This window comes from Cnephaeus nilssonii (assembly GCF_951640355.1).
Source record: "Cnephaeus nilssonii genome assembly, chromosome: 3".
Lineage (NCBI taxonomy): Eukaryota > Metazoa > Chordata > Mammalia > Chiroptera > Vespertilionidae > Cnephaeus > Cnephaeus nilssonii.
Window position 1 is genome coordinate 47,163,803 of NC_137074.1, and position 16,670 is coordinate 47,180,472.

Here is a 16,670-nt window from a genome sequence, read left to right on the forward strand (position 1 = left end):
GAAATGTATTTACCTCTACCACTGTCCATCAAAGAGGCAAGTGACCTCCCACTGTCTAGGGGAGCAGGTTGCCCTTAGCTAGAAACACCACAGCCCCATCCCAAATAATGTCTCAGAATGGGCACCAAGGACCAGACGTTGTCTGGATGAACACCTCTGTTTGCTACCCATTTCTGTTTCTTCAAAAGCAGTGCTCCCACCTCTTGCAGGCACAGAGCATCTGCCAGCAAAACTAGTCATTGCCCAAAGTTGCCCCTGGGTCATCTCCAAAGCTCCTGTGGAACCACAAAACCATTACCTGAAGATAAACCAAATATTTGGGAGAAGAAAAAAAAAAGCCAGATATTAAAATAAGGCTCCCTTTATTAAACCAACCAGTCACAAGAACAAGCCCACATGCTGGACAGTAGCAAAGAGGAAGGACCACCAAGCTATGCAGATGAAGACTGGAATCAATTAGAAATCCATTTTTCTCAAGATCAACATGCTCCTTCTCACCCATGGACTCCACTCGCAGGCGACATGTCCAGATTCAGATGGGATTCAAGATTTTCTTCTAAAAGTCACTGGGGTGAAGATCCATTCTATTTCAAACCCCTGAACAACCTTCAGAAGAACACGACTCCCAGGGCGTCCTTTCTGGAGCACTGTGGAGGATGGATCGAAGCTTCCAGTGTAAGTTTGTCTTCTGGTGGAAACACCACCAAGGCCTTGGAAAGGTTGGGCCCCTCCATCTCACACAGTACTTATCAGAGTGGTTCTTTCTCAGAGCCTGGGGACCCTCGGCCAGTGATAGGTGAGGCAGGGCAGACCCCACCGCCACCGGGCACCTCAGGCTCCAACTCAAGGCCATCAGCACCATGAGAGGAGATGGCTGAGAGGCAAAGGGCCAGAAAGGCCTTCTGAGATGGCAACACACACTAGCTTTAGAACTATATCACACATGGTTTACCCCAAACGGACTTATTCTTTCTGCTTTAGCTCTTGGATCTGCAGCCAATGAAGTGCATGTGTGTGGAGGGGGGCGGGGTGGGGGATGACTGGGCATTGAGAGATGAACTGATGAAAAAAATAAGACAGACAGACTGAGTGAGGCAAAGCAAACATCCTTAGGAACAGAAGGAAGATCTGATGACTCGTATTAACCTGTTAATTTATACCATGGCTCTGTACAAAAATAAAAAGGTTCTCATAAGATTATTAACAATTTAAATAAATATCTGATAGAACACTCTTTCTCATTTTTATAGCTCATCTTTTGGGTTGATGTTCAGTTCGTGTTTCCCTTGTTGTTCTTGATCCAGGATTGCGATCACTTCATCGGCTTTTATCCGCTCCTGCAAAAAAGACAATTTGCACATTTTTGTTACAAGCATCATAGTCAGTCCTGGTGGCAGATGCTTTCCCAACACTTCCAGGCATCCATCTGTCCATGGGATGGAAGCTAAATCCAGTTAAGGATTGAGCCTCACCTCATCCCTGCAATGGTGCCTTCTCCTGACTTCCCTGTGTCCTAGTCCATCACTTTCCAAGATTTCTCTCTTGCCAAGAAGTCTTCTATATTCAACTGCTGACTCCTTTTTCTATGTTGTGGTCCTATAGACATCTCCAGGTCAGCTCTACAATTCAGTATTTCAAGCTGAATTCACCATTTTCTTCTGCACAGACCTACTCTGTTCCTCCTCACAAATCCCCTCTCTCAGTGAACCAGCCCCTGCTCACCCGTGTGCACTAAAAGCCTGACCATGGATCCTTGGATCTCATCTACCTCCTGTGCCCGCCCCTTTCTTTTCAGTGCACATTGCTGTTGCCTTAGCTTAGGCCAGGTTTCTAAACCTCAGCACTACTGACATTGTAGGGTGTTTAGCAGCATCCCTGGCCAGTAGCAGCTCTCCCCAAGTTATTTCAACCAAAATTGTTCCTGGACATTGTCAAATGTGCCTTAGGAGGCAAACCAGCTCTCGCTTGAAAAGCAAGTGTTTAGGCTTTCATCATCTCTCAACTCCATTGCTACAGCAGCTTCCAAATTGATCTGCTCCACACCCACACCCACATGCTTCTAACAGAACCCATGCACTTGACTCATGACCACATCATCTTCCTGTTCACTGCTCACAGCCCTGGCATGGCCTCCCAGTTCCTAAAGTTCCAGGTCCAATCTCCCTGCTGTGCTTATAAGGAGTTGTTTGATTTACATCATTCTTCTTTTTCAGCTCACCTGTCCTCTCTCACTTCACCTTACACTCCAACCTCCTAACTCACCTCAAGGTCTCTGAACCCATCACTCTCAGAAGAATTCCCCATTTCTAGTGTCGGCTAAATGACCCCCTGGATGCTTCCATCATATCCTGTGCTTTTTCTTACCCTCCACATCAGTCAAATAGCAGGTCTGGTTGGTTTATCTTCAAATGGCATCTCAAATCTTACACATTTTTTTTTACCTTCTAACTACCTTCGTCTACAACATGCTGGCTGGATAAGCGGAGCAGCAAATTGATCTTTCTCTCTCTCAAATCAATAAATAAAAATTTTAAAAAATTTAAAGCTATTCTTGTAACCCTTTCATACCCTGTAACTCCCCAGGACTAGGGGAGGCAGGGTAGCTAGGGCACATTGCTTCCCTCCCATACCTTCAGTTAGAATACAATTCATATTCCTTAACCAGTTTGTTGAGTCTGACCCCTGCCTCCTCTGTGGCCTCTTTTCACACCACTCTCCATCTTGCGCAGCACATTCCAGTCACTGGGTTTCTTGTTTCTTGACCACTCTAAGCTCCCTCTTGTCCCTGGGCCTTTGTAACCTGTTCTCTGCCTAGAATTCTCTTCCCAAGGCCGTTATCAGAGTTGACTTCCTGTCACTCAGGTGGCAACTCACCTGTCATCAGTCCCAAGGGCCCTCAGGGTGCCACCCCTTCCCTGTCACTCTCAAATCAGTGACCTTGTTCTCTTTTCCACACATTTCTCACTATCTGAAAACCTCTCAATTATTTATTCTTTTACATATCTGTTGTCATTTTCCCACTAGAAGGAAAGCTCCATGAAATCAGGGAATCCTGTCATTTGTGGTCACCGCTGTATTTCCAGTGACCAGAAAAGCTATTGTCACTTTGTGAGGCCTCCATTCTATCTGGCACATTAATAAAATGACATCGATATAAAGGTAACCAAAAAACCCAAATACACTAAATAACAGAAATCTAAATAGCTGTCATGCTGCCTAAGTAAAATGCCTGGATGCCACTTTCTGAATACGGGAAGAATAACCTGCTTCTTAACAACCGATGTACACACGAAACTTTCTCCCCAAACTGCCGGGGAAGGAGACTGTTGCATCCTTTCTCTCCTGAAAGGAAAGAAGTTCCACAGCGGGGATGCTACACACAGGAACTGAAGTCTCTAATATTGGACATCTTTAAGAGTTTATGATGTGAGATACTCCATAAGAATTAAGTACCTTTAAAATAACCTGTAACAAGAAAAGAAGTTGCCAGCTCCGGTGATTTATTCATAGGCACACTTCATCTGCTCAGGGATTCAATCTGAGAAGAGGCGCCTAATTCAGGGACTTTCAAACTTTGCTGCACATTAGAATTACCTGAGCAGCTTTGAAACTTCCGATACCCAGGTCACACCCCATGTCAATCAAATCAGAATTTCTGAGGTGGGCAGCCTGATGTCAGGAGTTTGTAAAGTTCCCCAGGTGATTCCAATGTAGAACATTGCTTGAGGCTCTGGTCATTTTTTTCTGTGGCCAGTAGATGTCGCTACTGTCCAGAGACTGGAAACATTTCCCATTATTTGCCCTTCAAAGGAGCACTGATGTTACTGGTTAGGAAGGACCAAAGATAACTATTTTGTGTTAAAACTTTTATTTTGATTAAAAATATCTTGAAAGAGAAAGTTGAGATACTGAATAATAAAACAGATGAACTGTTTGCTGAATTGAACACTAAAGAGAGAAAACAGTAAGGCAATTTTTCAACAAGCTATCTTCACTGTCGGCTCGCTTATCTGGGTTCCCTAGTACAGAGTGCTGTGGTGGCATGCTGGCATTTGGAGGTGGAGAAGCACAGGAAAGGAATTAATCACACATGAAGGAGATTGCTCAGTGTCCCTTGAAGTTTTCAGAACTCTCTGTGCTCCTTTCCCTCAGCAGGACCATTTTTTTCTCTTTCTGCACTTTTATATGCTTTTCTTTTTCTTTAAAAAATATTTTTATTGAATTTTAGAGAGAGAGAAGGGAGGAGAGAGAGAGAGAAACATTGATATGAGAGAGGAACAGCAATAGGTGGCCTCCTGCACTTTCCCCTGTCCCCCACCAAGGGCCATTGAGACTGCAGCCTACCCAGGCATGTGTGCTGACTGGACATCAAATCAGCAACCTTTAGGTGCATGAGACAACACCCAACCAACTGAGCCACAACAGCTAAGTCTATATATGCCTTCCTTGATTCCCCTACAACTCATACTGATGTCTTCTCACTTTCTACTTCCTTGTCGACCTCCCCAAGCTCCTCCTGGTCAGGTACTATGTTTTGTTCCCCTTTGTTACCCCACCCCCCCACCCCGCCGGCCTACCTAGCAGAGTTTCCCAGGTACAATAGTAGCTCTTCTGTAAACATTTGTTAAATATCTGAATGAATGCTTAGAATATGGGTGAGTTAGGTTTGATGGCAAAAAAGTATATGAGAAATCTGATTAATTTTAAATAGTTTCTGATTAAATTGGATTCAATTTAGGGATCTAAAGAGAAAAATTGGATGGAATGTCATTTTATTTATTTTTTAAATTATTTTTTAAATATAGTTTTATTGATTTCAGAGAGGAAGGAAGAGATAGAAACGCCAATGATGAGAAAGAACCATTGTTTGGCTATCTCCTACATGCCCCCTATTGGGGGTCGAGCCCCCAACTCGAGCATGTGCCTTTCACCAGAACTGAACCTGGGGCCTTTCAGTCCACAGGCCAAAGCTTTATCCACTGAGCCAAACCAGCTAGGGCAGATGGAATGCCATTTTAAAGAATAGAATTCATCAACAGTTGGGGCCAGAGAAGACTTTGAAGCTGTCCAGTTGAAATTCCCATTTCAATTTCAGCATTCCATGCCAAGCAGCTGGTAAGGCTTTAGTTAGAGCCATCCTGTGATGAGGAACTCACTACTTCCAAAGCAGACAATTTCACCAAACAGTGGTGACGATTTATAAGTTATTTCTAATATGTTGAATCCAATTTTTTTTCTAGGGAATTCTACCCATTGGTCTTCATTTATTCCTCTGCAACTTCACAGATAGAGCCTATCACCTCTGCCCAAGGGCATCCAGAGGATAAGATCATGGTCTCTTATCCAGGCTAAGTGTCCTCAGCTGCTTCCCATATAATAAGAACAATATTTTTATATTTAGGATTTAATTTAATCATAATATATAACATTGAACTTCCAGGTTCCCTTACCTCTTCCACATGTTTCATAAATTAGTCAGTGCTCCTTTAATGATTTGTTGAGAAAACGAATCATTCTTCCCAGTAACCAGTAGAAAGTGGTTCCTCTCTCCTGATGCTACAGTTGTTGTTTTTAAATAAAGCTCAAAACTAATTAAGGACAGCCAAATATCATTGATATATCAACTTCTGCAGACATTCACTTATTAGAATGAATGTGATTAAGAATTGCCTTCATTGGCAGTGAGATGTCATCTCACACCTGTCAGAATGGCTACCATCAACAAATCAACAAATGACAAGTACTGGTGAGGATTAGAGAAAAGGGAACCCTAGTGCACTGCTGGTGGGAATGCAGACTGGCACAGGAACTATGGAAAACAGTATGGACTTTCCTCAACTGCCATTTGACTCAGTGATCCCACTTCTAGGAATATATACTAAGAAACAAGAAATATCAATCAAAAAGAATATATGCGTGTGTGTCGTCCCCCCCCCCCATGTTCACAGCAGCACAATTCACAATAGCTAAGATCTGGAAACAGCCCAAGTGCCCATCAGTAGATGAGTAGATAAAAAGCTGTGGTTCATTTATACCATGGAATACTATGCAGCTATAAAAAAGATCTCTTACCCTTTGAGACAGCATGGAGGGACCTGGAGAGCATAATGGCTAAGTGAAAAAAGCTAGTCAGAGGAAGAAAAGTATCACATATCTCACTCACATGTAGAATGCAATAAACAGAGTAAACTGATGAACAAAATAGATCCAGAGACATAGAAATATAGAACAATCTGATGAATCTCAGAGGGAAGGCAGGGGTGGGTGGGTAGGTAGGAAGAGATTGACCAAAGAACTTACATGCATTTATGCATAACCCATGGACACAGACAATAGTGTGGTGAAAGCCTGAGGTGGGGAGGGTTAGAAGGGGCCAATGTGGGGGAAGAGGGACATCTGTAATAGTTTCAACAGTAAAGATAATTTTTTTAAAAAAAATGCCTTCATCATCTCTCTCCTTTCCCACACACTCACACCACAAACATTAGATGATCAGGAGAATTTTCTCTTGCATAAAAGACGGTCTATATTAGAAACATGAGAGAAAGGATTCTGTAACAGCTATAAAAGGTTTTTTTTGTTTGTTTGTTTGTTTGTTTCCCATGTTCTCTAAGGTTCTTGAAGGGTTATGAATCAACTTAAAGGACTTTTCATATAAATCAGTTTATGAAGCAGGTCTACGAGGCATCTAACTGGCTTTCTGGGTGGGACACTCACCAATTCTCTATAAATTGGGTCCAAGGTAAACCAGAGAGCCACAGCACATCTCTGGCCCTTGGTGACTGCCTTCACCCCATGCGGGTTCTCCCCTCCAGATGAGAAGCTGATCATTCGTCCACACTTTGGTTTGATAGAAGCCTGAGAAAAAAAGTGAAAATCAGACTCTCAATTCCTGTGTCACAACATCTCTACAATCCCCATTCTTTATCCTTCTATGGGAGTATTTGGGTCAAGTGTTGAGTCAAAGAATAATGGAATCCTGAGGTTGAAGAAGACACAGATTATTTCAATTGCCTCATCTGTAAAACAAAGGTAGGTCAAAATAATGCTAATTCAGGAAATAAAATTATTCAGGTGAAGGCCTCAGGTGGGGGGCAGGGGCTGGGTAGAGGAGGGCAAAGGGGGACATCCGTAATACTGTCAACAATTTTTTTAAAAAGTCTGAGGCCGGGAAACTTGACTCAGACTTTTTTAAACTTTTGGAAACTTGCAGAGAGAAACCCAAATCCCTAAATACCTATGTTTCACAGATAAATGTTGCTGTTGAAATAATCCATGTATCTTCCAAGTATAATAAAAGCAAATGTCTTTTGCTTTTCATCTAATGGCTGATGACATGTCAGAGAAGCCTTTGACTGGAGTAAATGTAAACCTTTAGCCACCATTCAGTTAATTATATTATTTCCAAGTTTTTCAAAAATAAAGACATTACCCCTTATTGCAGTCCCAAACTGGGTTATTTCCCTACTTCATGTGTTCCTCCAGAGGCAAAGAAGGGGAAGCTGAAAAGGAAAACTACCCATTTCTCTTTTTATTGGGACCAGTTACCTAGGAATTTTGATTACCTACAAAATTAGAACTCTACCACATAAATTCATCTGAAGTAGAAATAATTTGGGAAAGTAAAACTCCCAACTTGGAGATTTTGAATAAAAATGTTGTTTAAACCAGGTTTTTCTTTTACTTTTGAGGGGAAAGAATGGTTAGAGTCAGTAATTTTAAAAGTAGTTAAGTCCTTATATTAAAGGGTTAGAACTATTAAAGTGGAGTATTATCTGCTTTCACATAATTAAAAAGCAGAATAACAGTTAACCTTTGCACTCGGATGTCGAGTGTGACTCGACACGGTTAGCATTAGAATAAAGGAATCGAGAAAAAAGCAAGCGAGTGCAAAGGGTTAATCCACTTATATGTAGAACCTAATGAACAAAATAAATTAACAAACAAAACAGACTCATAGATACAAAGAACAGACTGACAGCTGTCAGAGGGAAGAAGGTTGGGGGGTTGGTTGTAAAAGGTAAAGGGGTTAAGAAAAAAAAGCACCCCCCATAGGCTCAGATAACAGTATGGTGATTATCAGAAGGAGAAGGGGAGAGGGGAGATAGAAGAGGGTAAAGGAGGGATAAATGGTGATGGAAGAAGATTTAACTTTGGGTGGTGAACACACAATACAATATACAGATGATGTATTGTATACCTGAAACCTATATACTTTTATTAAGCAATGTCATCCCAATAAATTCAATAAAAATTAAAAGTATATATGTAAATAAATAAATAAAATAAAATCCCTGAATACTGGGGGGGGGGGGGGGGATCCAGTTAATTTGCATTCAACAATGAATGAATTACTGATTCAGACGCTATTCCAGTCATCACTTTCAAACACTGAGCATTTCCAAATCTGGCCACGAGGTGGAGTAGAAGCAAAGAAATCTTTCAACAACCAGTCTGATTTTCTTTCTACCTGGGCAAGATGCATTTTTGAACCTCAGTTTCAGTGTTAGCAGAGCTCAATAATCAAATCCTTCTGCACAGAGGCTCTTCAAAATATGAGAATTTTGTATACAGACTTTAAACTCCAACCCAGACCTTCCATCTTGATTTAATTTCCCAGATAAAGAAGCATCACACTATTCCCAAGTTAGTATTTAGACTTTTTATCAGAAAGTGTAGGCACCATAGCCTTTTAAATATACATTATTATATTAAATTGTATTAAATATTATTTCTGAATTATAACAATGTACCTGGACAATTTTAACCAGAATCCTTATATTTCCTCTTTTACAGTAACATACAGTTTTTGAATACCATCTGCTTATAGTATAGCAGTATGTCATTAATGATAAATGACTTTCACTATTTTTTAAAATATGTTGTTATTGATTTTAGGGAGAGAGGAAAGGAGAAAGAGAGAGATAGAGAAACATCGATGGGAGAGGGAAACATCAATTGGTTGCCTCCCGCACACACCCTGACCAGGGATCATACCCTCAACCTGGGCATGTGCCCTGACTAGAAATCAACCAGCAACTTTTCAGTGGTGCTTGAGATGACACTCAACCTAATGAGTCACATTAGCCAATGCATGACTGTTTCACTATTAAGAAAAATATGTAAAATTTGAGGAGAAAACCATAAAACTAAGAAAATGTTGCAGAAATAGCATATGTAATGCAAAATCCTTGAAGTTTATCACATGCATGTCTCGACTATTTATATTTTGTATGGAGAAAAGAGATATCTCATAATCTATTTATAATTGAACTAGAGGCCCAGTGCATAAAATTCGTGTATGGGTAGGGTCCCTAGGCCTGGCAGATGATCAGGGCCGATTGGGGCCTTCTGGCTGCTGGCCAGGACTTCCCTTCCCTGGCTGCCAGCTGCTGGCCTGATCGCCCCCACTGCCCTCCCCTGCCAGCCTGATTGCCCCTAACCACCTCTGCCTCAGCCCCCACCACCATGGCTTTGTTCAGAAGGAAGTCAGATGTCCGGAAGATGGCCGGTCACCCAGGCTAATTAGCATATTACCCTTTTATTAGTATAGATTATCTTGTCAATTGGAAAACCTGCTTTTCTACCATAAGTATCCTCTTTGCTAAAAGACCAGAGTATGCTGCCCATGTGGTCTGTATGTACTCTGCAGGTTGCTTTTCCAAAGGCATCAGTTGGCTTAGGAAGATGGTGGTTAAATTTAACTTTTGATTTTTACCTATGAAGGTATGTTTGGAATCTCATCCAAAACATGTCATGTGACCAGACATACAAACGTGTGCATATGTGAATGTATAGATCAATGTTCAGGTATGGTTTTATTTGCAATCACAATCATACATATGCACTCACAAATTCACACCAATATACATACATACACACACATAAATGTGCATATATAATAGCTCTTATATCTTGGGTCTGATGGCCAATAATCAATCCAAGTATGTACAACACCAGGTTACTTGAAAGCCACTCTGTGGAATCACTTGACTTGTCCTAGGCTTGGGTGACTTAGGAATTAGTGTATTTATGTTTCCACCAGATTATAATAAGAAGACCGAGGTTCTGTTTCCAAGTCTAACTTAACTTATATGAGGATCAGGAAATCCTTAATACTTCTATTCTTTAATTTACCCATCTTTAAAATGGATGGGAAGATTTATATTTTGAAGGTTACATTTCTAACATTTTACGATGCATAAATCGACTGAGATTCTTTGCACCTCTTGAATTCTTGATCTCAGAAATACTTGAAACCCAACTGTCTGAGTCCTTGGAAAATGGAAAAACTGAGATTAAGAATAGTAAATAAATATGATAGAGAATAGGTTTACTTACCATGGACACAGATAATAGCATGGGGAAGGTCTGGGGAGGGACAGGGGTTGGTTGGAGGGGGGGAGAAGGCAGAAAAATGGGAGATATCTGTAATATTTAAACAACAACAAAAAATAAAGAATAGGTTTACTTACAGTCACAGTCTTGGCATCCATTTCAGTGAATATGAATTCTCCTCCTTCAAAGTCATCATTCATGTAGAGCAAAGCACTATACGAAGAAAGGGGAATCATTTGTACTGTTAAATGCTTACAACATCATTACCAAAGAATACTGAAGATTGATGATGAATTGACCATTCTGATTAGTAAGTTTTCCTTTGAACTAGACATTGAAATAACTGACCCTCTCAAGAGTAAGATCAGATGTAGTTTGGATCATACCCTTGAAGTATTTATTCCACTTACATTAATTTTTAATTATAGTTTAAAGCTCATCTCACATTTCACTTCCTTCAAAGAAAACCTAACTGGATTTAATCTAGCCCTTTGAACCTGCCCACACTAGTTACAACTCTCTTCTTCCCTGTCATACTAGTAACTCTACAAAATGTATTTTTTCCCTAACTAGCTGGAGAACTCCAAGAGGTGTAGCTTAGCCTTGCAGATAGAGGGCGCTCAATAAATGTTTCTGTACTGAGCACAGAGTAATAATAATTAACATACTATTACCTATATGGTGACTACAAATCCTGACTCTTCTCTTTACACACAAAAAATATCTTTCAATAAGAGAAAACATTTTTCCCACTTGAGTGTCCAGTTTCTTATTGATAAAATGCAGACATAGATAAGTGATGTGATAAGATCCGTCTGCATAAAGGATATGTTTCAGTGAATGCTAAGGGATCATAAATATATAAGCAAAACAGACATTTTGTGGAATACGATATGAAAAATATGCATGCATTTTTAAGAATAAAATATGAGATGAAGTCACTTCTCAATTGTGACAGCTGCTTCAAAAGGTTATTTGAGACTCTGCTTTGTAGCGATGAATGTGATGACAAGCAAAAAAGATCCACTTTCTAGTTTCCATGGGTTTTTGATAACTGTTGGACAAAAGCTTGGCTTTGCAGCAGGTGCTGGCTCTACCTATAATCCCGGAATGTGTAAGCAGGAGGCTCCTTCCAACATTCATTGGCCTCTGGATCCAACAGGCAGTTGTCAGCATGGATGGGATGACTGAGGTCATTTCTTCTATCCTGTTGACCTGCCAGGAGAGGGAACAGGGAAGAATGAAAGAAGGAGAGCGTTAACCTCCTACAGCAAAAGTGACCATCAGACTGCCTTCTCCCATTGCTGGTGCCCTTGTAAATCTGAAGATACAGAAAGCCGAACAGACAGATGAAGGAACACTAGGCGAGCAGTCAAGAGACTCTACTTTGGCCCCGCTTTGATATGAACCTGATGTAAAACTGTGAGCAAGTCACACCTGCTGCTACAGCTATATAAGTTATCTGATAAAAATAGACATTCCATGCATTTCATAGGTTGTACTTCATGGGGAGTAGTAATAGGAGGAGGATGAAATTAAAATGTTAAAAAAAAAAAGAAAAAAAGATGTGACTCAATTGAACTGTCCCAAGTGTAAAAGTCTTGCCCTGTGACATTATCCATTCCCTCCTACTCTGGAGGGGTGGAAGGGAAGGTCTAGGGAAGAAATAATGATAGCACATTGTGAGGGGGTCTCTAACTTTTTAAGAATATTTATTTCAACAATCCCTTCATCTTCTACACTACCACTCAATGCTTATGGATGTAATAGGAGACTAATTTCCAGGTTCCTAGTTCCCTGAAAAGTAAAACCTAGAACAGAAAAGCATTTTTCTTTGCAAAAAGAAAGTAGGAGAAGTTGATTTAAATGGAGGAAAAGGTAGAGTGATGGTCTGCTGGTACTTCAGGGATAAAAAAGGAGAAAAAGAGGGAAAGGAAAATAAGAGCTATCAAGTTTATTTTGTTTTGGAAATTTAGAACTCTTCTAAACCATTTGTCTAACATGTAATGGAATTTTGTTGAGCATTGTTTTCTTTCTCATCTCTCTGTGGGTAGAAGGAACAAGTTCAGACTCTGAAATCTCACCAGACAGGGCTGTTCGGCAGACCATGTGTGTGTAGGAAAAATACAGGGTTGAGTTCAGCATGAAATAGGATTCTACAATCTTTCGAGCCTTCTCGCTGATGTCATAAAACAGACGGGCACTCTTCAGTGGGACTCGGCCTTCATAACCAAACTGAGGAAAAAGGAGAACATTAGATACCATGGGGTTGATTAGCGAGCTGGAGAGAAACAGATGCTAGGTTTCCGTCAGCCAAGGTACAATGGTCATCTCTGCATTGGTTAGTGGGAATACTACTACATGCTTGTGGATTTGGGTTAGGAAAATGAACCATTGAAATGAGCCTTCCTAATCACAGAGAGAACATTAAGAGCTAATCACTCTCTTTTCTCTCATAACACTCTCCTCATTCCTCTCTTACATTTCTTGAGATATGGAACGATTACTTGTTCGGGTATGTTTTCACCATTGGACCATGAGTTCCTTGAGAAAGGGGTGGCAAGGGGGGACGGGAGCTGTATGTTTTTGGTCAGATACAAATTTAGAAAATATTAAGTTTGATAAATAGATGATAAATAGATAAATGAAGAAGGATTTAAAGCGATGCAGGTGCCATTTCATACTTGCTCCCTTCAAATGTCCTGATAAAACTATATTCTAAGCTCTTTTCTTTCCTGTGCCTGCCATTCACAGAAGGTCCTGGATTAACACTTAGGAACCCATACCCAAAACAAGTTAAGACTTTACTTTGAGTGCTTTCAGGACAGTTGCGCCTTCAAACTTTTCATTGGGTGTATGAGGTGAAGTTTTTCCTCTGTATCCATCGCCAACAATCATGATTCCCTAGAAGTACAATACAAGATGTTTTCTTAATGATAACTCTGAATGCATCAGGTCTTCCTTTCTGCCTTGATTTCCAGGAAGCTAAGAACCAAAGTCATCCCCATTTTGTTTTCAGGATCCTGGTATCATTCATTCTTCAAAGCAAAAGGGATATACTAGTATTTATTTAACTTTTACACTCTATTTTTATTATAAAACACCACCACTTTTTGTAGAAATATGTAGACTCGAAATGATTAATATATTGGTTATTGATTAAAATAAAGGGATTTCTCGGTAACTTTATATGGTAGACAGGGCCCATGCTGGATGATGGCTGTCCTAGGAATTTAGCTGCTAACTATTCCAGATCCACTAGCTATATTCAGATCTGGGCAAAACTAAAGTCATCTCAAGCCAAAGGCTATGAAAGTGCCTCTACAATCAATGTCCTTCTCCCAGAGAAAGTGACATTGCAGGCCTGGTTCTCTGGCTCCGGGTGAGACCAGAACCAATCACTTGCAGGCTCACAGCAGTCCAGCATAGTCAGGCCCCACCCTCCCAGGGGTCCTCACACTGGCCACACTGTGCAGCTCCCGGCATTGATCTTCCGACAGGACATTATCCAGGAGAACCCGCTGAGTCCCGTTCAGCTGCTCTGAGTTGTAGACGAAGGTGATGTTCTCGTAGATCAGAGGGCCACCTGAAGGGACACAGCACATTGTCTTCTCTGGTACCTCTGTCCCCGAGGGGAAGCACAGAACACCCACCAGCTAGCAATGTGCAGCTGAGGAGAGCCAGTATTCTCATGAATATTTAGGACTGCTTTGACAAATGACAAATTCAGAATTTGATAAACAATGTGGATTCAAGAAAAGGGCAGCTGTGTGGCTTTTCCTAAATGTCATGCTGATATAATATATTTGCATAGTATCTTGTATTTGATAAAATATCTTTTTATTTGTTTCCAGTGACAATCCAGCGAAGCAGACTGGGCATCTCACAGGATTCTCCTCTAGGAAGACTTTCCAGGATTCTCTCCACAACTGGACCCACCCTGTTCCACAGCCCTTGGTTCCTACCATTGTTATAACATCATATGCAATTACTCCATGACATGCCTCATCCCCATGCATGACGTAAACATCAGTTTCATGGGTATGTAGAGCAATGCCTTCACCAGGAAATCCAGGTAGTAAATGCACAGTCACAACCAAGTTACCTGACTCCTTCCAAGTCTTCTTTCCACCACTACCTGACTCTATATGGTCTTGCTTTTAGAATATTTATTCTACTCTGCTCTATGGGCATATCATTATATCACTGTCCTTGCACCAGATGGCTTCCTGCAGGCTCCTCTCTCTCCCTGGATAGGGTCCACAACTTTATCAAATTAGCCCCACCCAGGCTCTTCAGAGAATGATGCATTTGGGCCATGTTTAGGTGGTGAAATGATAAAATCTACGTCTTTTCCTCACAGAAAGTAGGATTAAAGGACAAAACCTCTGATGGTGAGGAAATCTTCAAATGTAACCGAGTGTAACCATCTGAATTTGAACCAGAAAAGTGAACAGAAAAGAAAAACACTGTTTTTTCTACTCTTTGCAGTACTCCCAAGGGACCTGACATGTACCTGTCAATAACAATAACTCGCCCCAGAGGGAGTGGTGGGGAGGGCACAACTCCTCCCTTCCTCCCACGGTGGCCAAGCAATGGTCTTGAACATGCAGGTCTCAAGCATGTCAGTTGAAGGGAGAAGAGACAATTGATGTCCACTATATCGCTTTAAAATAGATTAGTCAAATTAGGGAGCAGGACTAAGTGTTTATTATTCTAGTTAGGATAATAGAATCACTATAGCCTACAATTAAAGGAATTGTCTGCCATTCACAGAAGATCCTGGATTGACATTAGGAATCCAACTAAACCCAAAACAAATCAAGATTTTACTTTAAAATAATGAGGTAGTATTTATCAATCTTGAGTAATATATGGTTATCTGCTAAAACAAAAGTTCCCTAAGGAACTATGGTGCTGACAAATTATTTATACTATAATTTTACTTCCATATTTGCAATTATAAAGTTATGAAAACAGTATTTATTTTCATGGTTTCATATTACAGAAAACCAATTTATAAGATTAAGTAAAAGCAAGACCATAAACCAAATAAATTAAAATAAGCAATATTAATGAAATGATCAGTGTTACAGAAACGAAAAAGCTACATTCCTCATGAATATTCTACTAACTGATCTGGTCAAGGTTCTTTGAGGCAACGTTCCTCTAGTACTTTTGGTGTTTAATGACTCACTTATTCTACCACAATTTTTCTCTATTGAAATTACGACCAATCTTAGTGTACCATGATGAATTTTGGTCTTCAACTGGTCCTCATACATTATTTAAAATTTGTACTACTTTATTTCTTGTTAGTCTTCAACCATTGAATATTATTAACTGCTGCCAATGTGATGGTAACTGCACCCATACCATGGAGTTGTGAAATCTCATGGGAGTACTTGGCTATAAGGTGGTTATTCAGATGCCCCACTAGTTGTCCCTCTTAAATTTTTAAATTGTCATCAAACTTTATTATTATAGAATTTCTTGGATTTCAGGAATATATGCATAAGCTCCCAATTTCAGTACAAATCTTTTGGGTGAATAGAAAAAAATATATATAGTTCAATGTTTGTCAAACTTTTTTCTACAGAAAAGCTTTTGATGAAAAAATAGTTTCTTTTTTTGGTTTGTTTTTAATATGGAACGCTTCATGAATTTGCATGTCATCCTTGCGCAGGGGCCACACTAATCTTCTCTGTATTATTCCAATTTTAGTATATGTGCTGCCAAAGCGAGCACGAAAAATAGTTTCTTGACCAAATGTGTTTTGGAATTACTGAGTTAAACCAAATTTAAGAGGACTTTTTAGAACATGCATTATGAATAGCGTAAGAGTAGTTCTCACCCTTAATTGAGCACAATATCCTCCCTCCCTTCCCTCTTTCCTTCCTTCCTTCCTTCCTTCCTTCCTTCCTTCCTTCCTTCCTTCCTTCCTTCCTTCCTTCTTATGGCAGAGAGAGTCCAAGATGGACCCTAATGATCACTGCCTCCTGGTGTTCATAGGCCTGTGTAATTTGCTTCCCTCAAGTGTGGGCAGGGCTTGGATCTTGCTTGTAACCAATAGAATATAGAAAAAGTGATGGAATGTCATTTCTGTGATTGCATTACATAAGATTACAACTCCTATCTTGCTAGCTGACTCAGTCTATTACCTTCTCAGTTTGGAATTTGATGCAGCAAGTGACTGTATTGGACAGGCTCATATGGCAAAAAATTGATGGGATCCTCTAGCCAAAAACCAACTAGGACCCTAGCTGGTTTGGCTCAGTGGATAGAGTGTTGGCCTGTGGACTGAAAGGTCCCAGGTTCGATTCTGGTCAAGG

General features: G+C 40.3%; 1 protein-coding gene across 2 annotated transcripts in view; it reads right to left on the minus strand.

Annotated features, from left to right (window-relative positions):
- Window positions 1-345: 345 nt before the first annotated feature.
- The window catches only part of P3H2 (prolyl 3-hydroxylase 2), a 164,756-nt gene continuing 148,431 nt past the window's right edge, over window positions 346-16,670 (minus strand). For both annotated transcript variants that reach the window (XM_079767058.1, XM_079767057.1), the window contains exons 9-15: window positions 13,797-13,924; window positions 13,147-13,242; window positions 12,423-12,573; window positions 11,436-11,553; window positions 10,476-10,551; window positions 6,718-6,858; window positions 346-1,337 (exon numbers count right to left, since the gene is read on the minus strand). In XM_079767058.1, coding sequence (XP_079623184.1) covers window positions 1,245-1,337; window positions 6,718-6,858; window positions 10,476-10,551; window positions 11,436-11,553; window positions 12,423-12,573; window positions 13,147-13,242; window positions 13,797-13,924 — 803 coding nt within the window. In that variant the 3' untranslated portion in view covers window positions 346-1,244. The remainder of the gene's footprint in view (window positions 1,338-6,717; window positions 6,859-10,475; window positions 10,552-11,435; window positions 11,554-12,422; window positions 12,574-13,146; window positions 13,243-13,796; window positions 13,925-16,670) is intronic.